The 27792-nt window shown below is 40.4% G+C and overlaps 2 protein-coding genes across 3 annotated transcripts; both read right to left on the bottom strand.

The window, feature by feature from the left end:
- Window positions 1–35: 35 nt before the first annotated feature.
- On the bottom strand, window positions 36–17660 carry ybx3.S (Y-box binding protein 3 S homeolog). 2 transcript variants are annotated; one of them, XM_018227034.2, is made up of 9 exons: window positions 17410–17660; window positions 16048–16111; window positions 12005–12038; window positions 9581–9670; window positions 8891–9013; window positions 4791–4894; window positions 4445–4628; window positions 2967–3051; window positions 36–859 (listed from the first exon to the last, which is right to left on the bottom strand). In XM_018227034.2, exons 1-8 carry the CDS (start codon window positions 17504–17506, stop codon window positions 2992–2994), a joined length of 756 nt encoding a protein of 251 aa, XP_018082523.1. In that variant the 5' UTR covers window positions 17507–17660; the 3' UTR covers window positions 36–859; window positions 2967–2991. The 2 variants fall into 2 exon arrangements, with proteins under 2 accessions (XP_018082523.1, XP_018082525.1); XM_018227036.2 differs by lacking the exon at window positions 9581–9670.
- A 1970-nt stretch (window positions 17661–19630) lies between these two features.
- On the bottom strand, window positions 19631–27308 carry gstk1.S (glutathione S-transferase kappa 1 S homeolog). The gene is given in 8 exon segments (NM_001096222.1): window positions 19631–19754; window positions 21179–21272; window positions 21388–21504; window positions 21686–21721; window positions 23132–23232; window positions 23888–24016; window positions 25416–25497; window positions 27200–27308. Coding segments are annotated over 8 exon segments (666 nt in total). The 5' UTR covers window positions 27269–27308; the 3' UTR covers window positions 19631–19716.
- Between the last annotated feature and the right edge of the window lie 484 nt (window positions 27309–27792).

Raw genomic sequence — 27792 nt, 5'->3', positions numbered from 1 at the left:
ATACACTGCAATGAACAAAACAGAACACAAACAATTTTGCCACAATTTATGTTCTTTTATAGCAAATGGTTTTTTAAGCCATCCATGGATTCTTTTTGCCATGTAAAAAAGCAAGCATGCTGCTGTAAACCAATGATGTCATACAATGATGTCATATGTATTGCAACAGCTAGGAGGGCTTGGTTTTTGGTTGAAGCATGCAGGTGGAGACTGGGAAAAGGATGCATAACTGTTCTTAATGTAAATCGAGTAACATAGTTTATAGATTAGAACAAAGTTTGAGGCTTTGATGCATGGTGAATCTACCTAGATGAGAAGGTCAGCATCCGTTCATAAAAACCAGTATATATAATTTATGATATATTGGTATATATACCCTAGTCCACCACTCTGATTGTTACTCATACGGGTTCTTTGGCATCAAAGGATCAAAGTAAGTTTTTAACAGATAAACTTTAACATTTAAAGTTTGTATCCCCTTCACTAGTAAGTTAACAGGGGCGTAACTACAGAGGAAGCAGACCCTGCGGCTGCAGGGGGGCCCAGGAGGTACAGGGGGCCCCATGAGACTCTCATTGATGAGCAATTTGAACATATATTGGTAAAACAGGACATACACTGGATATGTTGGGGGCCCTAAAATTAATTTGCTGTGGGGCCCAGCAACATCTAGTTACGCCACTGTAAGTTAATATTAGGTGTCTGAATCCCATTAATTGTAAGCATATCAGCAGCATGCTATCCTAACAGCGAAAAGGCAAGTTGTCTCCCTCCTGATTATTTGGCAATTGTAGCTCACTGACGAATGAAAGAAGTGTGAGGCCTCTTGTCTGTCTGTCTGTCAGTGCTCATTTTGCACCTGCAAAAAAATGAAAATACCAACATGAGGATTGTACAAGCCCTGCCATCGTTCTGCTTCTAGATATTGCCCAAAGTTATTCAAATTCCCTACATATAACCTGAAAGGAAGCAATTAAATCAAAGTGCTCTCGTTGCTTTTTCTGCAGTTCCTTAATTAAATTTATTCTAGTATCCAGGTGTTAATGTGGCCTAAGAGATAATACCAGTGACCTCATATATGACAAATATTCAGTGATTAAGAAGGACGTTTACTTTATATCGAATATCGAAGTCGAAGGATTTTGCGCAAATACTTCGATCGAACGATCGAAGGAATAATCGTTCGATCGAACGATTAAATCTTTCGCATCGAACGATTTTAATCCAACGATCGAAGGATTATCCTTCGACCAAAAAAAGTTAGGCAAGCCTATGGGGACCTTCCCCATAGGCTAACATTGGGTTGGGTAGCTTTTAGGTGGCGAACTAGGGGGTCAAAGTTTTTTCTTAAAGAGACTACAGTACTTCGACTATCGAATGGTCGAATAGTCGAACGATTTTTAGTTTGAATCTTTCAATTCGAAGTCCAAGTCGTAGTCGAAGGTCGAAGTAGCCCATTCGATGGTCGAAGTAGCCAAAAAAACACTTCGAAATTCAAAGTTTTTTTTCTTCTATTCCTTCACTCGAAGTTAATGAATTGGCCCCTTAAAGTAACTTTAAATATGTTGTAGACGGACCCATACAATACCAGCTTATCAATCGGGTGTCATTATTAATTTTGCATGATTTTTTTGTATTTATAAGCAACCAAAAACATTGTTAGCTTCACTTGTCACAGTGATATTTTATTGCTGATATCTACTAGGCATCTTCTGTTTTGTTTTCAAAACTGCTAGAGACCAGGCCTGGATTTGTGCCGAGGCCATAAAGTCCTGGGCCAAGGGTGGCAAGATTTTAGGGACGGCAGGGACGGATTTACTGCACGGGTGCCCCTAGGTCACGCGGCCTAGCGCCCAAGATGCTCCTCAGAAAGAGGCTGCCTAAAAGCATGCTGCCGCTAATATTTTGCCACCCTAATATTTTGGCCTCACCACAAATCCAGGCCTGAGGGGCAGCATACCGCCCAGCCGCAATCTAAGGAGTGCTGGGGACGCATACTCCTGCACACATAATCCCCAGTGCTCCAGCGTACACTTAGGAGTCGGGCGCTAGGACTAGGGTTGCCACCTTTTCTGGAAAAAAATACCGGCCTTCCTATATATTTAGTTTTTTCCCCCTATTAATAAAATTGGGATGAACCATCATTACCAGTAAAATACCGACCAGGTGGCAACCCTAGCTAGGAACTTGCGAGCCAAGGGGTGTTCAAGTCCGAAATACGGTCCTGCTAGGGTCACAGGGATTATTAACTTCTAGCAATATGAAAACAATTTTATATGAAAACCAACCATTGGTGGATGAGGAAGTAAAGAGGACATGCAACTTCTCTTCACTTTCTGCTACCCCTATTGAAACAGATAGGAACCTCTTTACTTTCTCATCTTCCCTATACACCATACAATTGCAGAAATTCTGTGTCTGCACCAAACCTGCCTGAATGACAAACTGACTGATATCCACAGTACATGGACATGGGTCAGCCGGCATGAAATTTAGAGAAGATCAAAACACATATCCATGCAGTGCCTGTTATATTTTCCATGCAGTGCCTGTTATATTTTCTACGTTGCATCAGAACAAGCCATAAGCCTTAAGAGATAAGCAAATACATCTGCCAGTCCCAATCTGTGCACCTGATAAACACATAAGGGCAGAAAGGACAAGTAGTGAGCTTGAAAACACCTTGAAGTAATAACACAGCAACAGACAATATATACTATACAGTATACTTCTCTACAGGGGCTGTCTGTCTATCTATATTGCAGTATATTTAAGCTGGCCAACTACATGAAGCATTCCTGGTGTGGCCAGTCTTACCCTCACCTACTGTAATTAATTACTCTTTTCTTTGGTTATTCCTCATGTCAAGAATCCTACAATATGACTAGAGTAGAAATGCCCTAGGCAGATGCACAAAATCGACTACTACAACTATAGTCTGTAACATAACCAACTGTCTCACTTACATGATGGACGGCCGGGCCTCTCGAATTACGCAGCATTGCTTTTCTCACTTGCTGGCACAGGCTTCTCAGCTGGGGTGTCACTCATCTATAGAACATAATTCTATTATTTTTTTATTATTTATAATTTGCCTGGAAACATTGTGATGCCCCTGGATGTCTAAAGAATAACTTCTAGAAGGTCACCATGAGATAGACATTTTATTATTGCCCCATAACCAGAAGCATACATTGCACACTGTGGCATATTTTTATTCCTTCCATTAGGGAGTGTTTGTTTTTTTTGTCTGCTCACAGTACAGTACAGCACATTCTAGTCCTACTATATTATGACAAATACAAAAAATTTTTCTCCAAGGCATGCTAATTAGTAAAAAATATATATTTTATTCACATCAATTATTAAAAAACATCAAGAGTATACCCTCTAACGCCTAACGCGTTTCATGCTTACCCAGCACTTAGTCATAGGCAGAATCGGATTCTGCCTATGACTAAGTGCTGGGTAAGCATGAAACGCGTTAGGCGTTAGAGGGTATACTCTTGATGTTTTTTAATAATTGATGTGAATAAAATATATATTTTTTACTAATTAGCATGCCTTGGAGAAAATTTTTTTGTATTTGTAGTTTTCACCTCTGTTTGGTCACTAGAGGTCTCTGGTATGCGTTTTCATAGTATTTACTGAGTCTGCTCCCAATTTGATCTTTATAGTCTACTATATTATGAGGCAACAGAAGTTAGAACCTGGTGACCATGTTACTTTAATCAGACATTCTTGGTTGCCATTCAGGCATTTTAATATACTTAATGAATCAGTTTAATAATTTTAAATATGTACAATAGTAATGGATTAACACCTACAGTTGCTCCTAAGACATTTTAATTGGCATGCAATTGCCCTTTTAAACAACATAAATTTGTTCTACTCATAGGTTGGCCATGCATAATAAGAGTCTTGTGTTTGACAAGGTTGGAAAAAAAAAGGATTTTTACACACTTGGCCACCAATGCAGTGGGTCAAAATGCAATTATCTGATCATGCGGGCCCCTGTGCCAACAATCTGATTATTAATGGGGCCGGCTCTCCCTGTTGGGAGAGGACTGCATCAATGAACCAATGCAATGAGATAACCTGCCTAACTGACTGATTTTTGCCCATATATTCATTTGGCAGGAGATCCTAAGGGGCCAAGTTGGGCCAAGATTATTGGTACATGTATGGTGGCCTGCCGAACCACAGGGATTATCGACATGTTCTGGAATGGGGTAAGTTTTAAAATGTGTTGGCCAGGAGTGGAAGTGAAGAGGAACCACAGCTCCTCCTTACTTACTGCTGCTCTGATTGTCTGTGTTCTTTTCAATAGGCAATACAATCTGAGGACCCTTGGCTGATCGGTTAGAGTGTACTGGATAGACCCGGTTTGCTCAACTTTATATTAAATTAATCACTTAACACAGAGTATGCAACGTGTATCTACCTTGGTTGACTCTTTGCTCCCCTGTGGTGGAGCACTTCCTTGGTTAGGTCTACGCCGGTAGTTGTACGGTCTTCGGAACCCACGGCGAATTTGTTGTTGCTGGTCAGGGGCTGCCATCTCAGTCTGATTCTCCTTGTTTTCATTCTCTCCAGTTGGTGGAACAGATCTTGGTTGAGTCATGGTTCTTTGGGAATACAATATGATACATGAGACTGTATAATATAATATAATGTTCATTACCATGCCATGGGCACAAAAGGACTATCCAAACACTGGGACAAAACACCTTCAGGCTCAAATAAAAAACTCAAACAATCACTGTTCTACGGATAAAAAAGGCAAATACCTGCGATATCTTGGACGGTAGCCAGCTGGCTGACGATTGATTTGATTGATTTGCTGGGTCTGAATCATTTCTGGAACCCCATCTTTTATCTCACCATCTCCACCCTGTTTTGAAGAAGTAAAATTAAGCCAAATACTATATAATTAGTGTACTGTATATGATAAATGCTACAATAATTACAAAGTCAGTCCGGTTCATTTGCCAATATTGGCAAATCTCTTTCCTATGCATTTAATTTCTGGCCATGCTCTTCTAAATGTTGGAGTGAGGTAAGGACAGTTTAGCAATTCAGCACTTCCTCTAGAACTAGTGGATTTCCAGGTACCAGTGGATTGAGGGTATAGAGGTCACATGTAGACTGATGGGTGACAGTTATGCACCTGACCATACTCCTGACTACAACCTTCTCCTCACTAGAGTATAATTCACACTATAGGTTGCTCCTGACCAGATCATTTTCCTGATTACAGCATACTCCTAACTAGAGCATACACCTGACTAGCACCTTCTCCTAACTAAAGCATACTCCTAACACCCTCCGCTTACTATAACATACTCCTGAAAAGAGCATATGCCTAATACTAGAGCATAGTCCTGACTAGAACTTTCTACTGCCTAAAGCATATTCCCGACAATAACCTTCTGCTAACTAGAGCATGCCCTTAATAGAGTTTGGTCCCAACTAGTGTATATTCCTAACCAGAACTTCTTCTAACTATAGCATACTTCTGAAAAGAGAAAACTTTAAATAATAGAGCATAGCACTGACTAGAGCCTTCTACTGACTATACCATACTTCTGACTAGAACTTTCTCCTGGCTAACACTGATGGGTGACAGTTATGGACTTGATCATACTCCTGACTACAACCTTCTCCTCACTAGTGTATAATTCACACTATTGCTTGCTCCTGACCAGAGCATTTTCCTAATTACAGCATACTCCTAACTAGAGCATATGCCTGACTAGCACCTTCTCCTAACTAAAGCAGACTCCTAACACCCTCCACTTACTATAACATACTCCTGAAAAGAGCATACGCATAATAGTAGAGCATAGTCCTGACTAAAACTTTAAAATGACTAAAGCATATTCCACACAAGAACCTTCTTCTAACTAAAGCATGCCCTTAATAGAGTTTGCTCCCAACTAGTGCATACTCCTAACTAGAACCATCCTCTAACTATAGCATACTTTTGAATAGAGCAAACTCTTAATACTAGAGCATAGCACTGACTAGAGCCTTCTATTGACTATACCATACTGAGTCCTGACTGTAACTTTCTCCTGGCTGGAACCTTCTAACTAGAGCATGCCCTTAATAGAGCATACCGTAGAACCCTCCACTGACTATAACATACTCCTGAATAGAGCATACGCGTAATAGTAGAGCACAGTCCTGACTAAGACTTTCAAATGACTAAAGCATATTCCAGACAAGAACATTCTTCTAACTAGAACCATACTCTAACTACTAACTAGCATACTTTTGAATAGAGAAAATTCTTAAAACTAGAGCATAGCACTGACTAGAGCCTTCTATTGACTATACTATACTCCTGGCTATAACTTTCTCCTGGCTAGAACATTCTAATTAGAGCATGCCCTTAATAGAATTTGGTCCCAACTAGCGCATACTCCAACTTGAGCCATCCTCTAAGCCAGGGATCCCCAACCTTTTGAACCCGTGAGCAACATTCAGAAGTAAAAGGAGTTGGGGAGCAACACATGCATGAAAAATGTTCTTGGGGTGCCAAATAAGTGCTGTGATTGGTCATTTAGTAGCTCCTATGTGGATTGTCAACCTACATTGAGGTTCTGTTTGGCAGTGCACCTGGTTTTTATACAACTAAAACTTGCCTCCAAGCCTGGAATTCAAAAATAAGCTCCTGCTTTGAGGCCACTGGGAGCAACATCAACGGTGTTGGAGAGCAACATGTTACTCACGAGCTACTGGTTGGGGACCACTGCTCTACGCATATGTCTGAATAGAGCAAACTCTTAATACTACAGCATAGCACTGACTAGAGCCTTCTATTGACTAAACCATACTCCTGACTAGAACTTTCGCCTGGGTAGAACCTTCTAACTAGAGCATGTCCTTAATAGAGTTTGTGATGTAGATGAAGTCAATACAAGGTTAAGCACGGGTAGAAGGCAAAAGTGAAGGACAGGCAGGTAAATCCAGAAAATCAAACATATTAAAATACTTTTAATGTTATGGACAGTAACATCACTGAAGGTTGTGTAAACAAGCCCAGTAATAAAAGGGAAAAAAAGGCTTGGAGAAAAATTACGTCTGTCATTATAACTTTTGCCTGTCTTCATATGTTGAATGCAATCTGCTTGCTAATGGAGTTCAGGGCTTTCCCAGTTGCACCAGCTGACAAAAGCAAAACCCTATCCATCTGCACCTCCTGGCTGTGAGATACACAAGGGCACACATTATAATGGACATGATGATGATCAATGAGCTGGGCCATATAGTACATTTCCTACATATTCAAATACATTGAGCTAATGACCTACTTTCCTTATGCTTGTAACACAATCCAGTCACTTGATGAACACATTTCCCAGAGACTCCACCCGTCAGCCTGATAATCCCTAGCATCTGTTTCGCTAACACATACTATAAAAATTCAGATGCCAAATTTAGACTCTACTCTACGGCAGCTGCTCTGGATTAATCCCTTGCCATTTACATTCCTCGAAGAATCAAATGAAAAACCAGATGTTGACATGCCTACATTATTATTTATAGCAACTGATTTAGACACATTTTAAATCACATGTCAGTATGGGTGATTTGTCATATTTATTTACATATGATGAACAAGTTTTGCGCCTTTTGAGTAATGGAGAAAGCAAGTCACTGGCACACAGAGGTAGTGTTAGCAGGGTGAGCCCTTGCTGGTTTAGTGACTTGCTTTGTCCTTCCGATGTTAGATGTTTCTTTCACTGAGCACCGGGGATTCACTTTATCAGAGCGCCTGGGTGTGCAAGTGTGAACTCTCTTTTTACATTATGAGTAATTCACATAAGAATCCACCTCTGTGCCTCCAAATTAGCCCCAAATTCTGCTGATTCATAGCACATGCTCTAGGCTGCTGTCACTTATCTGAGCTTAGGAACTGACTCACAGTATATACAGTATAAAATTCCCATTACTAGGCTAATCACTTCAGATTCACATTACATATACTGTAAGCCTAGAAACAAGCACATTCTGCATCAGAATTCATTTATAATCAGCCAAGAAGCTCAAGATTCTATAACTACATTTTCTGCTAATGTTTCAATGGTTTCTGATGATGATGAAGTCCCCTGTACTGAAACTTTGCAGTGGAAGGAGTCCAGTGGCGTAACTAGATGTTGCTGGGCCCCACAGCAAATTAATTTTAGGGCCCCCAACATATCCAGTATTTCTCCTGTTTTACCAATATATGTTCAAATTGCTCATCAATGAGAGCCTCATGGGGCCCCCTGTACCTCCTGGGCCCCCCTGCAGCCGCAGGGTCTGCTTCCTCTGTAGTTACGCCCCTGGGAAGGACCATGATGGCAGCTTAACACGGAATGGAATCAGGGCCTAAATATTATTTCAGTTATGAGAACCATAAACATACAGGCAGGTTAATTGACTCCTGACCATAGTTTGTATGAATGTGATAGAGACCAGTGGCGTAACTACCGGGGGAGCAGGGGGTGCAATTGGGCCAGGGCCCGCACCCCCTCAGGGCCCCCTGGCAGCTAGCACGCAACAATTTCCAGGCAATTCCGGGTAGTTCCGGGCGTACGGAGGGGGGCCCGGCCGCCCCCATCTAGTTACTTTACTGTTAGGGGCCCGGCCGCCCCCCTCTAGTTACGTTACTGTTAGAGACTTTAGATTGTAAGCTCCACTGGGGCAAAGAATGATGTATAATCTCTGTAAAACACTGCCGAATATGTCATAATTAAAGGATAATACCAATTTTTGCACCTTGCAGACTTTTTGATAATGCCACATGTAACAACCACTCAGCAGGTGAACATAATATATCTGTATTTAGTGTAACTGTGAGCGATTCTAACAGTGCAGCCATCCTTAAATTTTTGCTGACCTCCCTTGGGGGACCTCTTCTCTGTCCATAGTAACCGCGGCGGTATCTGCGCCGATCTGCTGCATAGCGACTGCCTTGAACGGGTGCTCCCTTTGGGCCAGTCACATTAGCCGCCTCAGCCCCCTGGCAACAAAATATATATAAATGCAAGTTTACTTTCTGATAACAGTATATTTCATTAATAACAGACGAGGGCTTCTCTGCCACATCAGGATAAATTATAGACACTTTTTGCTTTTTGTGTTTAATGATAGATTTTTCGTTTGGATACCAGAATATTTATCATAAAAGAAAATAACTTATAATGTTATTAATGATTTATCAGCTAATAATAAACTAATAAGGCATGAAGTGTTCATAGAAATCTTCTTTAGTTCTCCAGGCAATTTAGTTCTTTATAGATATATATGTGAAATCTAAAACACTAACATCTACACAAATATTGTATTATGTACCATGTTCAACATCTTGGCCTAGTTACTGCTAGACGCATACTTCTACTGTATGTAAAGAATTCAGTATTCTTATGTTTTGATAAAGAACATCATTGGATCATCAAACAGCCAAATCACATTTGTTTGGGTTGCTGAGGGCTCCTGTGTCTTGAGGACCCCTGTGCAGTCACAGCATGGACACAGGACACAAAATATAATTTAATATATTTGAATAGAAAAAAAGGGGCAAACCTACCTTTTCCCCAGCAACAACATCAAATTCCACCACCTCTCCATCCCCTACACTCCGCAGATACTTGCGAGGATTATTTTTCTTTATCGCTGTCTGTGGGCCAAGAAATAAAGTATGTATCATGCTGTGCAAAGTAGGATTTTGGGTAGAACTGACATTCCTATGGTAAATACAGTATTCACTGCCTAATGTAGAACTTTATACATCAATTAGCTACTTTAAAGGGGGGTCTTTCCATAAAGCAGAGGACCATACATTAAGGAAACTTGAAAAGTATTCATTTGTTGACATAGAGTTATCCTAGATTAATAATCAACAGTAAGTGAAACACAATCTAATTATTACAAAGGAAAATGAAGGACACTATAGGAAATGTCAACCCTGCTTTATTTCTAGGCTTTCTTGTAGTGACCTGAAACCCTTGGGAACCACAGGTTAAAGGAAAACTATACCCCCCAAACAATGTAGGTCTCTATAAAAAGATATTGCATAAAACAGCTCATATGTAAAATCCTGCTTCATGTAAATAAACCATTTTCATAATAATATACTTTTCTAGTAGTATGTGCCATTGGGTAATCATAAATAGAAAATTGCCATTTTAAAAAATAAGGGCCGCCCCCTGGGATCGTAGGATTCACTGTACTCACAAACATACCAACAAACCATACATGTTAGGTCACATGAGCCAATTAACAGACAGTTGTGTCTTTTGCTTCCACACTTCTTCCTGTTACAGTTAGAGCTGTAGTATTTCTGGTCAGGTGATTTCTGAGGCAGCACACATGGGGGCTCAAGTCAAGAGATGTAAAAGGGCAATATTTACTTAAATATATATTCCAGTTTGGTAAGATTCTTTAATATGCCATTTAATATGATATGAACTATCTGTTGCTTAACTGTTCATTTTGGGAGTATAGTTTTCCTTTAAGCCACAAGTCAAGAAGTTCAGGTTGAAATTTGGCCAACCACGGTGGGTTCAGGGTGAATGTAGATCAGACTGGGGAAATCCAATTCTCCTCTGCTCCCAAAGATTCCCAGAAGCATGTGTAGAAGTGACGTATGGAGTGGGAAGGCGCAGGTTAGGGTTGGGTGTGGGTTGAGTTTTTTTTAAACCATACATCACTGCTGGATAGAAGCGATTCCAGCAAGGTAGGGCTGTGTCAGTGGGACACAGGGAGAAATTACAATTTGGCCCTAGACCCCATGGCACCACTAACCCATGTTCATTGCCTGCCTACAATCTACAGGTGGGGAGCAGTTTGCCTGTGCCATGGAAGTTCACAGCACCTGCCACTGGCAGCAAAAGGAGGTATGAGGTCAGTGTCGGACTGGGACACCAGGGGCCCACCAAAAACCTTTGACCAGGGGCCCACCAATTAATCTTAGACCAGGGGCCCACTCTTAGTACTATTTTTCTTCCTCTCCTCACTCAACCTCTATTCTCCTAATCTCTTTTCTTTACATACTATAATCTATTCCACCTATTAAGCATCTTTGTTCTCGTAGAAATAGAGAATGGCCATGAAATAGGCCAAATGTCTAGCAGCATGAGGGGCCACTGACACCTAGGCCCACCGGGACTTTTCCTGGTATCCCAGTGGGCCAGTCCGACACTGTATGAGGTTGGGCATGAAATGAGGTGGGAGACCTCTGTGGCTGGAGTGATGGTTCCTGGGGTAATGGTCCCTGAAAACCCCAGTCCAACATTAAAGATCCCATACCTGTCTAGCTGTACCAGCTCTTTCATTACATACAGTGAAAACCCCTTTTTAAATAATGGCAGTAATAAAGCAACGGTTAGATCCCGCTGTGCAGGCTGCAATTTATTTATAATTTTAGAGAGGAAACATGGCAACATAATCTATACAGGCAACTATAAAATAAAACATAACACAAGTCCCCTTTCACCAATCACAGTCTCCAATGAATCCTTTGCATTATGAAAAATGCAGCGTGCAGGGCTTGGCCACAGTTAAGTGGGTTTCTACTATAATAGATGCAACTTGAATGGAACCCCCTATACAGTATCCTTTGGAAGCAAATACTCTCCAGTACATTTCTTTCTAGTACATGTATTTTCCCGTCCCTGTGAGATGATCCACTGGCTGCTTCTACTGAGCCATCATTTCTTTATTTCTGACTGCTTAACAACTGGGGCAATAGTGGCTTCCGTTTCAAGTTACTGGCTGACAGATGGGCCCGGAGATTAGTCACACTATTTCAGCTAATCATGACTAATGCATTTGGGAAAACGAAGATGCCTGCAAACGGGGAATTAGAATATCTAGCAGATAAACTTTTGCTCTTGTAAATTATATTTTATTCATCTCTCCATTGAAGCACTTGCACATTCAGTCCAATCATGTATTACTCTGCAGCACTTTAATCTAAAAAAACAAATTACATTTTTTTTTTTATTCTTACCTGGTGGACAAAGACATCTTCTTTGGTGTCATTCCTATAAAGTCAAAGGGATGTGATGAAGTAGGGCGTAACAAGGCAGAAAAATTATTTAAACAAAGGCATGTTCCAAATCCATCATTTTTGGATTCAGCCTAAAACGCCTGAATCTAAACCCTAATGAGTATACCCTAATTGTCCAGTCACATGACTTTTATAGTTCTAATTTAGTTTGGCTGAATATAAATACTACGAAAAAGTGCTGGAATTCCAAACCCTGGTTTGCATGTTCGGATCTGAGGAAAATGAAACAAGTGCTTCCTATGTTTTGAACCTGATTGTGGAACTTTTTATAAGTTTAATGACAAATACAGGATCTATTATCCAGAATGCTTGGGACATGTGTTTCAGTAAAACCTAATGTCTGCTAGAAATCACTTATACAGTACATTAAATAAACCCAATAGCATTATTTTGCCAACAATAAGGCTTTATACAGATTTGCTTAAAATGCACTCTATAGGAGATGACCTTCTGGCAATTTGGAGGTTTCTGGATATAAGGTTTCTGGATAAGAGATACCTTTATGATTAGATACGCTTTTCAAAAAAGAAAGAATGACTATATGATGATACATGGGACCTTGGAAGTGCACAACCCTGTAAGTAATATTTAGTACAGATATGAGACCTATTATCCAGAATGCTCAGTAATGGAGGCTTTCTGGATAAGGGATCTTTCCAAAATTTGGATCTTCATACTAAAAAGTGTACTAGAAAATCATGTAAACCTTAAATAGACCCAATAGGCTGGTTTTGTTTTCAATAAGGATCAATTATATCTTAGTTGAATTCATTTACAAGGCACTGTTTTATTGTTACAGAGAAAAAGGAAATCATTTTAAACATTTTTAATTATTTGGATAAAATGGAGCCTATTGGAGACGACCATTAAGTAATTTGGAACTTTCTGGATAATGGGTTTCCAGATAACAGATCCCATACCTGTATAAATATTCTGATGCCCTGTTGGATAGTTAAACTTGAATTATTAACTAGTGTCCCCCTCTGTTAATAAATACATGCGTTCCCCAAAAGACTGACAGACTAAATAAAGGACAGTGTTACACTGCAATATAATCCTGTGGTGAGGAACATTAAGGGGCAGATTTATCAAGGGTCGAATTTCGAGGGTTAAAAAACCCTCAAATTCGACCCGAGAAGTAAAATCCTTTGAATTCGAATATCGAATTTGAAGGATTTACTGCATATACTTCGATTGAACGATTGAATAAAAATTGTTCGATCGAACGGTAAAATCGTTCGATCCGAACGATTTTAAGTGAGCGATCGAAAGATTTTTATTCAACCACAAAAAACTTGTGCTGGGGAAGGTCCCCATAGGCTAACATTGAACCTTGGTAGGTTTAAAGTCGCAAAGTATGAAGTCGAAGTATTTTTTTAAAGAGACATTCGAATGGTCGAATGATTTTTACTTCGATTTTTACTTCTATTTCTATCCTTTTCTGGCTGATCAGTGCAGGAGATCAAAGAGAAAGTCGGGACATTTCAGTAACAATCCAGGACTACGGGTTGAGCTGTCAAAATCGGGACTGTCCCACAAAAAATGGGACAGTTGGGAGATATGTTAAACAGTTCACTGGTTTCCCTTTACACTTCCATTTTATTATTGAGCCTGATAGCTTATATTTAATTATGCAAAAAAATGTTTTAGCCTTTGCATGAGACTTATAACCCTTCCAAATATTGGTATTCCGACTTTTAAAGTAGTTTTCAGTGCCTTTCTATCAGAAAAAGCTTTTGCTGTCTGCAGACCCTTGTATATCCTCTGCCTTCGATTGATGAGAACTGATTTCTGTTCATAAGATTTATAGCAGGCAGCTTTGCTGAAACTAGAGCTCAAGGCTGGAGGGGGAGTTCATATGCATGATAGGAATACTTTGGGATCAATTTCTGATCTCAGAAGTGACAGTTAATATGCAGCGCAGGCACGGAGACCCGCAGAGGATCTTGCTTGCCTAGGAACAGATTCACTCAGAGGTTAGACAATATCTCTCTTATATTTTCAGGTCATTGATACCTGTTGAGTGCTTATTTAAAATATGTTTTCTATAGCCTCTCCATTATACTGTTGTAATGTCAGCCAGCCAAATGCACATTAAAGGGGAACTATCGCAAACATTAAAATTTAATAGAAGCTTCCTAATACTGAAATAAGAAACTTTCTTAATAGAATCGATTTAAAATTCTGCATTGTTTCTGGAATAATCAAGTTTATCTTCACTATTGCTGTCTCAGCATCTGTTTCTCTTCATTCTGTCTACTCTACATTTAGCATTTGGGTGTCAGATGAATGATCCAATGTATCTTATAGGGGTGGCTCCTTTTCCTAGCAGGTGCTCACCCAAATAACTGATTCCAGTACAAACACAATCTAACAAATAACTGCCTTTTGCACAAATTCTGCATGTAGAGAGACATAGGGGCACATTTCCTAAGCTCGAGTGAAGAATTCGAATGATAAAAAATTAGAATTTCGAAGTATTTTATTTTGTACTTCGACCATCAAATGGGTCAAATTCGATGATTCGAACGATTCGAAGTAAAAAATGTTCGACCATTCGATAGTCGAAGTTCTGTCTCTTTAAAAATTACTTTGACTTCATACTTCACCACTTTAAACCTACCGAGGTACAATGTTAGCCTATGGGGACCTTCCCCAGCACTTTTCTAAAAATAATTTTTGATCGAAGAAAAATCCTTCGATCGATCGCTTAAAATCGTTCGAATCGTTCGATTCAAAGGATTTTATCGTTTGATCGAACAATTTTTACTTCGTTCGATCGATCGAAGGATTTACGCTAAATCCTTCGAATTCGATAATCGCATTCGAGGGACTTAAATTTGAGGGTCGAATTCGAGGGTTTATTAACCCTCGAAATTCGACCCTTGATAAATGTGCCCCACAATGTCTGATGATTTTAATAGAGTGAGCTCTAATACATCTTCTAGGCAAAAGGAGCCTCCCTATAAGATATATTGGATCATTCATCTGACACCCAACTCCTGAATGAAGACATAATAAGAAATAGTTGCTGATAGAGGAATAGTGAAGATAAACTGGATTATTTCAGAAACGGTACAGAACTTTTAATTAGTTGTATTTAGAATGTTTCTTATTTCAGGATGCCGAAGCTAGTATTAAATTTTAATTTTCTCGATAGTTCCCCTTTAAGCTTATCACCCTTGATCTATAGCACTGTTCCCCAACCAATGGCTCATGAGCAACATGATGTTCACCAACCCCTTGGATGTTGCTCCCAATGGCCCCAAAGCAGAAACTTATTTCAATTCCAGGTTTGGAGGCAAGTTTTAGTTGCATAAAAACCAGGTGTTCTGCCTCCTCCTCCTCTAGGCTGCCAGTCCACATAACGGCTACCAAATAGCTAATCACGGCATTTATTTGGTGCCACCCAAGAACATTTTCATGCTTGTGTTGCTGCCCAATTCTTTTAACATTTGAATGGGTAAAAAATGGTGGGGACCCCTGATCTATAGGCTTCATCAAGCTCTTCATGGGCATCATTGTTGAATGTCCATAACCTGTGTGTAGGTAACGGCACTGCCCATGGTGCATCATTCATGAAGAAACATCTATGCAAGTGTTCTTGGATTGGGGATTTACATGGCCGCTGCTTGATGCCCGGAAACACAAACTCAGAGACTGTGTGCCCAGGAACTTCCATCCTCACCATGCAGTGCTGTATGGATTGTTTCAGGGCACCCATAAGGAAGGGGCAATTCTGGAAGTCTGGGGATGCAGATCCCAAACACAAGTTTCGCTGCTTTGTGTCTATCTGTGGATGGGAAAAGTAGCCACAAACCCATTATGCACCCTTTTAGGAAACTTATGTCCAATTTGGTTAATACAGTCTATATAATTCTTTGGCTAACCTCAAGAAATTCTGATAAAAACACACACGTCAACCAATCAACCTGGAACAAATAACATTCAGTACCTGTTATACTAATAATATAGTAACCTACCTGTTAATGAACCCATAGCCGTTTCTCACGTTGAACCATTTCACAGTTCCCTGGACTTTAGTAGCTAAAAAGAGTCAAATACAGCGTTTTATTTTTTTAAAGTTATATATTTATTTGCTATTTGCCAGGTATTCACAGAGCTAGAAATAACTGTCAAGAACGGTTGCTGAAACTGATCAGCTATAAGATGTCTGGTTTTCAGACTTTTTCAATTCAAATTGAGGTCAAACATTTGTTAAGAACCCCCCACCCCCTGTTCTCCCCCTAGTTACAAGAATATCTACAGCAAATTTCATTTAAAATTGGGTTTTTAGGAGAGAAAACAGTCATTCTTCACGATTTCAATGCAATTGTGGGTGGGTCCGCCAGCCTACAGGGGTCAGCTCCAGAGTTTGTGAACCGATTTAAGTTACTGTTTTGTGAAAACATCTTTGATGTTCCATAAGTCTTTTGGGATAGGTGAAACAGAAGAGATGGAAGGGGCAAAAGAAGTGTTAGTTAAAGGGGTGATACTGGATGTGTCCAATGGCTCTTGTCTACATTGTTCATATTCATAGTGATAAGGGTTGGCCACAATCACCTCCTTCTTCTGTAAATATCTTTCCAGATGGAGAAATTGAATTATTGATTCCATTTAAATTGGGGTCGACTTAGTACAAATTGGCGCCTTGACAGTATCTCATAGCAGCCAATCAGTGATTAGCATCTTTCAACAAGCTCCCATGGGTTACTGCCCAGGCGAAATGTGCCCAATGTTAAATGAGCCCCACTGAGTCATGGATATAGACCAAAATAGGCGCAATGAGTACAGGCCAGTTGTCCTTTAAAATCAAACGTACATGTGTGGACTTTTCTAGCCTTTTCAGCTACCTTCAGTGTCCTATGCACTGTTAGAAAATCTGCCATGTTATTATTAGTAACTAGCATGGAATATGGTGACTTCTTATATTTGCCTTCTCATCTGGTCCTACTGCATTCAGACAGTATATCCAACAGCATAAAGCTCTGCAGTACAACCACGGCCAATGCTGAATATAGTATTTGTAACTTAGACTTAGTGAGGTCATAAAATCCCCTATTTATTGAATAATGGTGACTTCTTATATTTGTCTTCTCATCTGGTCCTACTGCATTTGGACAGTATATGTAACAGCATAAAGCTCTGCAGTACAACTATGGCCAATGCTGAATATAGTATTTGTAACTTAGACTTAGTGAGGTCATAAAATCCCTTATTTATTGAATAATCAACTTGGACCAACAGGTGGAGCAATTAGGCTGAACAAATAAGACCACAAGTCATACAATAAAGTCAACAACTGTTGTCCCCAACATCTGACAAGTGGCTACCCAGTTACTCACCCAGTACTTTCCGTTCTATTTCACTTGAAGCAGGTGGAGCACTTGCTTCAGCCCCTGGTGTTTTGGGCTTTGGTTCTTCAGCTGTTGCTTCACTCATATTTTATAATCCCCTTTATTTCTCCCAGTCCTTAAAATAGATGGTTCAGGGTGAAGGGGGGAGGGTGGGATGCAGATGGTAATTCGAGGGATCTCAATCCTCGATCTCTTTTGGTGTCTTCTTGTCACTGATCTTACTGCGCTAAAAATGGTCTCAGCAAAGCCTTTTATATGAGGGTGGGGAGGATATAGTGCCCTCCCAGGCATATGCCCCCTTAAAGAAACATTATCTTCAAACTACTTGTTTGGCATGTCCTGTGTAAGAGATCCCAGCGAGAGCTTCCATATCCCTAAGCACATGTGTACACTACATTCTATAAACAGCTTTTGGTGAGTTCTATTCATAGCTGCTACAAAAACCTGTGAACCGTGTTTAATTGCTTTAGAGTAAACAGAAAGTTTTTAGTAATAACACTAATAATTATTTCCTCCCCTAATTCTTATTGGGTATGCCGTGTTGGCGTGTATGCAGTGAGGGGTCTGACCCAATATTGCTACATGTGGACAGCATCGCTAAAACATAGTGTGTTGGATGGGGGATCATAATTCCTAATGGCGACCACATGGCTTTTGAACAAAGATCCAAGACACGGTAAATTATGAGATAACCGTCTCATGTGGAGACCATCGTATTTCTGAGCATATTTTAGCCTATTTCTTGGGTCATCGCGTCCTCATATTTTTTTAAGTTTCCATTTTTTGGACACAGTAATGGAGCCATCCCAAGCTGTTACACGTTTACTTCAATTAACTGACCACATGCCAATGAACTTTATATTTTATTTCAATCAATTGAATTTTGCATTAATTCTTCAATTGTCAATCAATTATGAAATTGATAGATAGTCTTTATTAAAAATATCCACATGAAGGGCTCTTACTGACGAGCGGTTGTAGCTGCGCTCCCCTGTGTTCCGTTTTTCTGCGTTCAGCCGCAGGGGAGCGCAGGAATAGACGCATTTCGCTTTTTTCAATGGGGCTGTACTCACACAGGCGCGTGTAGGTGCCGAACGCAGGTTGAGACGCAACATGCTGCATTTTTCCTGCGTTGGGCGCCTACCCGCGCCTGTGTGAGTACAGCCCCATTGAAAAAAGCTAAATGCGTCTATTCCTGCGCTCCCCTGCAGCTGAACACAGAAAAACGGAATGCAGGGGAGCGCAGCTTCAACCGCTCGTCAGTAAGAGCCCTTAGGTAAATTATACTGCAGTTTTTATTAAAATCCATGTGGACAACATGGGTTTTTTATAAAAAAAAAAAATGAATTATGCACCTTATGAATTACTCTCACTGCTTCAAGTATACTTATGGGAAAAACTGCAGATAATCTAAATTAATTTATGTATTGGTATGGATATGAATTGAATGATCTTAAAGCAATGATTAATTATTACCATGTGCAGAGCATGAGATACTTTTGTCAAGTTTTCTAAATAAAATGACCATGATGTATACAATCTAGCCTCACTAACATCATTCGGCAGCTAGGGGGCTCTATCTCCCTGGGGTCTACGGACGCCATAGAAACACTCGAGTACCCTCAGTTTAAACATATCGGCTTCTGTCTCCCTTGGATAGGGAGCAACGTTCACCCTCCTGCCTGAGATTGGGAGACATTTGCAAGGTGTTTTTTCCTGGTGCCATCTACTGGTGATATGTAGGAACTAAAGCCAGTTTATTCTCATATGAAACAGGCAGGTCAAGTGACCTTGAGTAATGCTGGAAACCCCAGAAGTCTTGAACCTTCTGTCTCCAGATACTGCTGGATTCTCAACATGCTTTTAACCTTAGTGATAGGATGGGACATTCTTGGGAGTTGTAGCTCAGGGTCCCAAGGTGAAGCAACAGAGCCCGGTTGGCATGTTTATAGAAAGTTGAAGTGGCTACGACACAAGGATCCCAGTCAGATTCACTCATCACTAGCGGTAACCCATAGCAATCAGCACAAGTCATTTGTTAGTCATCTACTTAAAAGCACGCAACTTATTGAGTGCTGTGGGTTACTCCCTTTTTTTTTTTTTACAAATGGGGGGTTGAGTCCCCCATAAAACCTCTGGCTCTAACAGGGATATTTTAATTTGTCAAAATCAAAAAAAACTGAAATAAAACCACGTACACAATGGAATGTCCCAGCTCTGCCCAGACCTTTATTAGATGTCATGATACTTGAAAGGCAATGACAAAGGCACTTTAATATCGTCTGTGTTCTACAGTTATGACTTCTGAGGCACGGGTCCCATCCACTTCTCCCCTGTTAAAAACATCAAATAACCGGGTTAGGTGCAACATCACAAAAGAAGAGTCAAAGGAACTTCCATTTAGAGTCCTGCGCAGAACCAATTTGTAAGACCCGGATCCGGACCCAACCCGCATATTTACCCACTTTGATCTGCTACCCAACCCAACCCGCAACCTTCCCGACCACCATCATACAGGAAGTGTTGGTGCTGTAAACCGGAAGTGACGTCATCAAAAGTGGGCGGGCAGACACAAGTTTTGTATAACTTTAAAAGGAGTAAAATATAGACAATATTACATAAGATAAGAAATTTAGATGAGACCCGCAACCCAACCTGCAGACCCACGGGTATACCCGCACCTGAAAATCCTCCCCTCATTCCGCAGGGTGCACAATTTTTTTGCAGGTAACCCACAGGTACCCGACCCGCTGCAGGACTCTACTTCCATTACCCAGAATCCCCATTGATTACAAGAGGACTTACTTGGTTCAGATTTCTGCTCCTTGTTCCAAGACCATTACCCAGAATCCTGGGCCACAAAAAATGGGCAAGAGCAGTGACACACTCACTGGGCACTACACTGATAACTTGCACAACTATCCTGTGTCTTATTCTCAAGGCACATTTGCTGCGCCCGCTACTTGCCTAGTAAATTCTGTAATTAGCTGAAGGCTGTGCTTGGGCACCTCAAGAGGGGCAAGTAAAAGAGGGTGCAGCAATTAGGCAACTTTTATCACTACCCCTCTTATCGTGTAACTCACCCTTTTCTTTTATTTTTGTGGAAATACAGTAGAACCCCCATTTTTATGTTTTGCAGGGGACCAGAAAAAAATTATGTAAAATCCAGGAAAATGTAAAATCAGGGAAATGTATTGTGCATAATATATAGGTAGGACCACAAAACAACAATGTAAAATTAGGGAAAACTTGGGGTTCTACTGTATATAATAAACATGTGACTCTTTATACTCAAGGGGCAAAGTGAATGAATTGCCGCTGATGGGTTCAATATTTCTCAAGTGATTTTTAAGGGTCAGTATTTCACTATTTCTCAAGTGATTTAAAGTAGGGATGCACCAAATCCAGGATTTGGTTCGGGATTCGGCCTTTTTCAGCAGGATTCGGCCCAATCCTTCTCCCCAGCCGAACGGAATCCTTATTTGCATACGCAAATTAGGGGCGAGGAGGAAAATCTCATGACGTTTGTCACAAAATAAGGAAGTAAATTTTTTTTCCCTTTTCCACCCCTAATTTGCATAAGCAAATTAGGATTCGGATCGGTATTCGGCCGAATCTTTCGCGAAGGATTTGGGGGTTCGGCCAAATCCAAAATAGTGGATTCGGTGCATGCATCCCTAATTCTAATGGTCAGTATTGAGTGAGGTACTTTGCACTAAAAGGGGTGCTCTCTCTTTCTGAGGACTAAATTACTGACCCAGTTGATGCGCTAGAACCTCATAACGATCAGATCCGAAGTACATGTGAGGCTTTCCATCCACATGGGCCACAATCGTGGGCAACCCAAAAGCCTATAAGGAAATAAACCATGGAAGAATGAAAGACCATGAGCAGAATGCAGTGCCAAGCTGTTTGCCCACTGTACCCAGTGTCCTTTTGGGGGGCATCAGTTTTAACAAGACTCACCCCATATTTTAATGCTTCTTCAGTATTTTGCTTCAGCTTGTTCTTAACTTCTGGGAGAGCCGTAGACTCAATCAGCTTCTTTGCTTGATCTGCCGACATCCCGGCTTTCTTGGCCGCCTACAGGAGATAACCGAAACACTGGTGTTGGTGCAACATCCCTTTATGCTGATGCTTATTAGACAAGGGCACACACAGATTACAGGGGGGGGCAGGGAAATACAAACGGCAATGAGGGCTGACACACACTATTATGACTGGTCTGTACATAGCAGGATTAGTTTACTCAGGGTTTACTTACTTCAAGAATACTCTCTGTCTCAGTGATGTCTGTGTCCTGAAAAGTAAAACTGGAATCAGAAAAGATACAGAAATCAGATCCATAAAATATTTTTGTTATAAAGCAAAGTTGCACTTGGAACTGAATCCCCCAAGAACTGCCCTGGCAGCCAATCAATTCACTTACCCACAAATAAAAATGATATCATTGACTATTTGTCTAAAGCAATACAAAACCCTCAGTGCCGAGCCAATGATTTCAGTTCTTAGTCCAAAATCTCCCCTTCCACTAAAAATATTGCAAATTGCAGCCACTGAATTGAATTTGTCCACCAGCAAGATGAATTAGTGTATGCGCTGGTATCAGGCCCTTCAGGGATGGCATTAGTGCACAAAGCTTGCCCAAAAAGAAGGGATGCACCGAATCCACTATTTTGGATTCGGCCGAACCCCCAAATCTTTTGCGAAAGATTTGGCCGAATGCTGAACCGAATCTGAATCCTAATTTGCAAATGGGAAAATGTTTTTTACTTCCGTGTTTTGTGACAAAAAGTCATGTGATTTCCCTCCCTGCCCCTAATATGCATATGCAAATTAGGATTCAGATTCGATTCACCCGAATCCGAATCCTGCTAAAAAAAGGTCGAATCCTGCCCAAGTCCCGAACCGAATCCTGGATTCGGTGCATCCCTACCAAAAAGTAATATACAACTTTCTGCACAGGCAAATACCATATTGAAATCTACTTTCAACTCACTTGCTGTTTTCCAACAATTAACATGAACTCTATTGTTACCTCACTCTCTGTTCTCACTACCAAAGGTTTCCCTCTCACTCAACTCCCAAAAGGCTTTGCGAATTTAAAGTTAAATGTGTCATGGTTTTTTTTTTTGTTATGTACAAACAAATTTTTTGGAAACAAAAAAATTATTACTGTCTTAAGTCTAAAAAAAAGTCATGTAAACATTAAATAAACCCAATGTGCGGGTTCTGCTTCTAATAAGGATTACTTATATCTTTATAGTACAAGGTACTGTTTTATTATTAATATAGAGAAAAAGGAAATCATTTTTAAAAAGTTGGATTGTTTTATTATAATGGAGTCTATGGGAGACGGCCTTTCCGTAATTCGGAAGTTTCTGGACAACGGGTTTCCTGATAAAAAATCAGAGCCCAAAAAACAGCAACTGCCAGGGTGCCAGTAATACAAGTCTATTAGATGTGAAGCAAAAAAGAACTCACAGGTCTTAGGTCAAAAAACAAAAATTTGGTTTATTTCAACTTTTCAGCTTCAAAGGAGACTGCCTTTCCATACGTTTTTCAGTGTTTTGGATAATGGGTTTCCAAATAATGAATCCCATACCTCTACAACATTTCTGCCCTACTTCTTTAGCTAAACTTTAGTTCCCCTTTAAAGAAACCAATGACAAGTTGGAATGACAGGGAACACAAGTAACTGATTTCTGACCTCTGACCAGATCCGTATCCACAGCTCCCGGGAAACCGGATCTAAGAATTCCGGGTGGGACATCTCCACAGCTGTGACAAACCTCATTGCTTGGAGGCTTCCTGAAAAAAACAGTTTATTAGATTCCAACAGAATAACACTTACCCAACACTATAAAAGTTATGGCACCTGATGTAACTGATATGAACAATGGCTGAGGAGCATGGCTGCTAGCTTTCATACAATTCAGTAGTACAGGCTTGAGATCCGTTATCTGGAAATCCATTATCCGAATTACTGAAAGGCCCTCTCCCATTGACTCCATATAATATAATTATAGTATAATTAAATAATCCAAATTTTTCAAAATGATTTCCTTTTTCTCTGTAATAATAATAATAATAAAACAGTAGCTTGTACTTGATCCCAACTAAGATATAATTAATCCTTATGGGAAGCAAAACCAGCCTATTGGGTTTATTTAATATTTACATGATTTTCTAGTAGACTTAAGGTATGGAGATCCAAATTACGGAAAGATCAGTTATCCGGAAAACCCCAGGTACCAAGCATTCTGGATAACAGGTCCCATACCTGTAGTAGTATCATTGGCTTTAGCTGGGCTGGGCCAAATTTCAGGGCGTTTTGCATAAGATCTGGAGCATGTTCCCCAGGTTTTGAAATCTAGAAGCACACCTGCCTCCTCATGGGGCCACTGCACTAGGATGGGGCAATTGTGAAAGATGATCTGAAGGCAAATCGCTGAGAAGAACTCACCTTTCTTAATGATGGTCTGGAAGAAGTCACTGGGCTGTCGGAGAGGAACCTGGTAACATTCAGAGACTCTCGGCAGATCCTGCAGCATGTATGCAAACTTCTTCGGGGCCATTGGAGGGGGAGGGTTACCTAGGAACAAACAGGGGCCACATTATGTTCTAAATACCCACATGTATAATAATATTAATATTATTTTTACATGATGCTGGCTACACATCTGGCCAGTTACATGCATTTTGACCAAGTTAACACCATCCTGTCAACATTTCTCAAAATTCCATTCCTCTATGCAGGTTGGTAGCATGTTTCAAAACCCTGTTACTACTGGGCTCCCCTGCAGCCACAGGGTCTGCTTCCTCTATAGTTAGCCCCTGCCCGTAGAGTGCCTCCTTGCACCTCACACTAGTCAATATTAGTGATGGGCGAATTTTGCCCGCTTCGATTCGCCCGAAAATTTGTCAATTTCCAGCAAATTTCCCGAAACGGTGAAAAATGAGCGAAAAATCATGATATTCAAAAGTTTTCACAAAAAAATTGGAAATTGACGCCAGCAAATTTTCGTGGGAGAACGCGGAAATTTGCCGCAAATTCGTGCCAGGCGAATATTTTTGCCCATTACTAGTCAATATCATTCTTGATATGTGTTGTTTCTGAAATAATCAAGTTTATCTTTACTATTCCACTCTCAGACTCTGTTTCTCTTCATTCTGTCTTCATGCAGCAGTTGGGTGTCAGATATTCATTGACAGTTAGATCCAATATATCTTATAGGGGGGCTCCTTTTGCCTAGAAGATGTATTAGAGCTCACTCTATTAAATCACCAGACATCATGTCTCTCTACATGCAGAATTTGTGCAAAAGGCAGTATTTTTTTTTCTACAGGAATCTGTTATTTTAGTGAGCTCTAATACATCTGCTAGGAAAGGAAGCCCCCTATAAGATATATTGAATGTAACTGTCAATGACTATCTGACACCCAACTGCTGCATGAAGACAGAATGAAGAGAAACAGAGGCTGAGAGAGGAATAGTGAACATAAACTTGATTATTTCAGAAACGATACAGAATATTTAATTGATTGTATTTAGAAACAAGTTTCCTTTTTAAGTATGATGAAGCTTATATTCAATTTTCATTTTTGCAAGAGTTCCCCTTTAACACAGCCTGACTTTTAGCCAATAATTCAGAACCAACTGTGACTATGCAGAGATGTGTGAGCCATAAATAGGTGCCAAATCACCTGCCTAGCACTGGTACTGCACACTCAATATTAGGGCACAATGGAGAATATATTAATGAATATTAATATTGTATTATTATGGGTGGCAAATGTATGCAATGGATAAAAGTATTTATATATAAAAGTATTTATATATAGCACAAAGGAAAATAATCAGTAAAAAAAACAAACAAAAAAAACAAACATGATAAAGTCAGGGATACAAGATGTATTTAGTAGAGCATCTGGGGACAGAGTGGATAATGGACCAGCAACAATTCCTGGTTATTCACAAATATTTCATATACCTGAAGCCTTAATGATTCCCGCGAGGAACCCAGGACGCAAATGGACGTCTACATTCCAGATGTTCCGGTATCGGCACAGAACCTGGCCAGAAGGAAGGTAAAGCTGATATCAAGCCAGAGAGCACTTCAATATGAAACAATATGGACCTTACATTAACATTATACACTACATGGCCAATAGTATCCTGACAACTGCCTTTCCAGTATCTCAGGGGATTCATAGGAAGATGCTTCTCCCTTTGCTCCTGGAACAGCCTCTGCTCTCCTGGAAGGGTTCCCATTAGATGCTGGAGCGATTTGCTTCCATTCAAATGTAAGAAATTGGGCACTGATGTTGGGGATCAGGCCCAGCTCACAGTTGGGGGTTCCAATGCATTCTACAAGGGTGAATTTAGGTTGAGGTCGGGACTTTGTGCAGGCCAATCAGGTTCTGTCTGTCTCAACAAACTCACTGTCTATGGACCTGGCTCCGTGAATGGGACATTATTGTGTTGAGTCTTTCCCAAACTCTAGCCCAGTTATCCCCAATATGTTACCCATCAACCCCTTGGATGTTGCTCTCAGTGGCCTCAAACCAGGTGGTTATTTCTTACTTGGAGGCAAGTTTTTGCTGCATTAAAACCAAGTTTACTGGCAAACAGAGCCTCCTGTAGTCTGGCAATCCACATAGGGCCTTCCTCATAGCAAATTTGACACACCACAGTGACCCTATTGATGCTTGTGCTGCTCCCCAATTCTTTTTTACTTTTAAATCTGGCTCATAGATAAAAGAATGGTGGGGACATCTGCTGTAGACCCAAAGTAGGAAGCATGGAATTGTCAGGAAAGTATTGTGGCACCTAGGTTGGCAATGATGGGTGTGGCTTAAAGCAACAGTTCAGCGTGAAAATAAAAACTCGGTAAATAAATAGGCTGTGCAAAATAAAAAATGTTCTAATATAGTTAGTTAGCCAAAAATGTAATATATAAAGGCTGGAGTGACTGGATGTCTAACATAATAACCAGAATACTACTTCCTGCTTTTCAGCTCTCTAACTCTGAGTTAGTAAGCGACTATAAGGGGGGCCACATGGGACATAACTGTTCAGTGAGTTTGTAATTGATCCTCAGCATTCAGCTCAGATTCAAAAGCAACAGTTATGACTCATGTGCCTCCCCTCAAGTCTCTGATTGGTTACTGCCTGCTAACCAATCAGTGGAGAGAAAGAGCGCTGAAAAGCAGGAAGTAGTGTTCTGGCTATTATGTTAGACATCCAGTCACTCCAGCCTTTATACATTACATTTTTGACTAACTAACTTTATTAGAAACATGTTTTATTTTGCACAGCCTATCTATTTACCCAGTTTTTATTTTTATACTGATAAATTCCTTTAAATTGATAATTTAAAAATAATTAGCGTCCCTATACTTCTGGCAATATAATGTAGTTATGACACACAGGTGATGGTAACTTTATCTCCCCTTATTACACTTTCAGCAGGGCTCTCTGCCATCCACTTCCATTTAGTCTACATCATACTAAAGCTGAACCATAATGAGGCCCATAATACAAGGCGTTATCAGTGGAGAATTAAGAGGAGAATTAAGATTCCTCAACATTTGTATACACGCCTCATCCATAGTGAACACTGTATAACTTTGATATATTCACTTCATGGTGCCCCAAAACTTCTGCCCTTCAGCCTGGGAACCAATGTGAAGAAATATGACTTTTGGCGGAAGCAATTCCCGTTGCACAAGGACACACTGCGCTACGCACGGACCGAACAGGGCGCAGCCTCACCTCAAAGCCCAACCAGGAATAAGGGGAGACAACGTCATAGAAAAACTCCAGCACCCGCCTATTAGACATCTCGGCTTCTGTCTCCTTGGCTCAGGCCGACAGGTATTGTGGGATGGGTTTATGGGAGGGATCCGAGTAAATCCTGCGGATTGTGATTGGCGAAAGTAAATCCTGCGGATTGTGATTGGCGAAAAGACTTTGTTCTCTTGGCTGCCCTCTGCTGGCGACTTTCATTAACTGCTATGAGGTTATTCAGTGATAGGGCAAAGCAAGTTGACTGGTACGTGATATAGGCTTACGTTACAGCAGTGCCGGCTATTGAGCTCTTAAAGGACCAGTAACACCAAAAAATTTATCTAAAAATTCCATTCCAAATGCTAAAATAATAGCCATACCCTAATACAGGGATCCCCAACCTTTTGAACCCGTGAGCAACATTCAGAAGAAAAAGGAGTTGGGGAGCAACACTAGCATGAAAAATGTTCTTGGGGTGCCAAATAAGTGCTGTGATTGGCCATTTGGTAGCCCCTATGTGGATTGTCAACCTACATTGAGGCTCTTATTGGCAGTGCACCTGGTTTTTATACAACCAA

The sequence above is a fragment of the Xenopus laevis genome, chromosome 7S (genome assembly GCF_017654675.1).
Source record: "Xenopus laevis strain J_2021 chromosome 7S, Xenopus_laevis_v10.1, whole genome shotgun sequence".
Lineage (NCBI taxonomy): Eukaryota > Metazoa > Chordata > Amphibia > Anura > Pipidae > Xenopus > Xenopus laevis.
The sequence above is the reverse complement of the archived record's forward strand: the minus strand, read 5'-3'. Positions and strand labels throughout refer to the sequence as shown.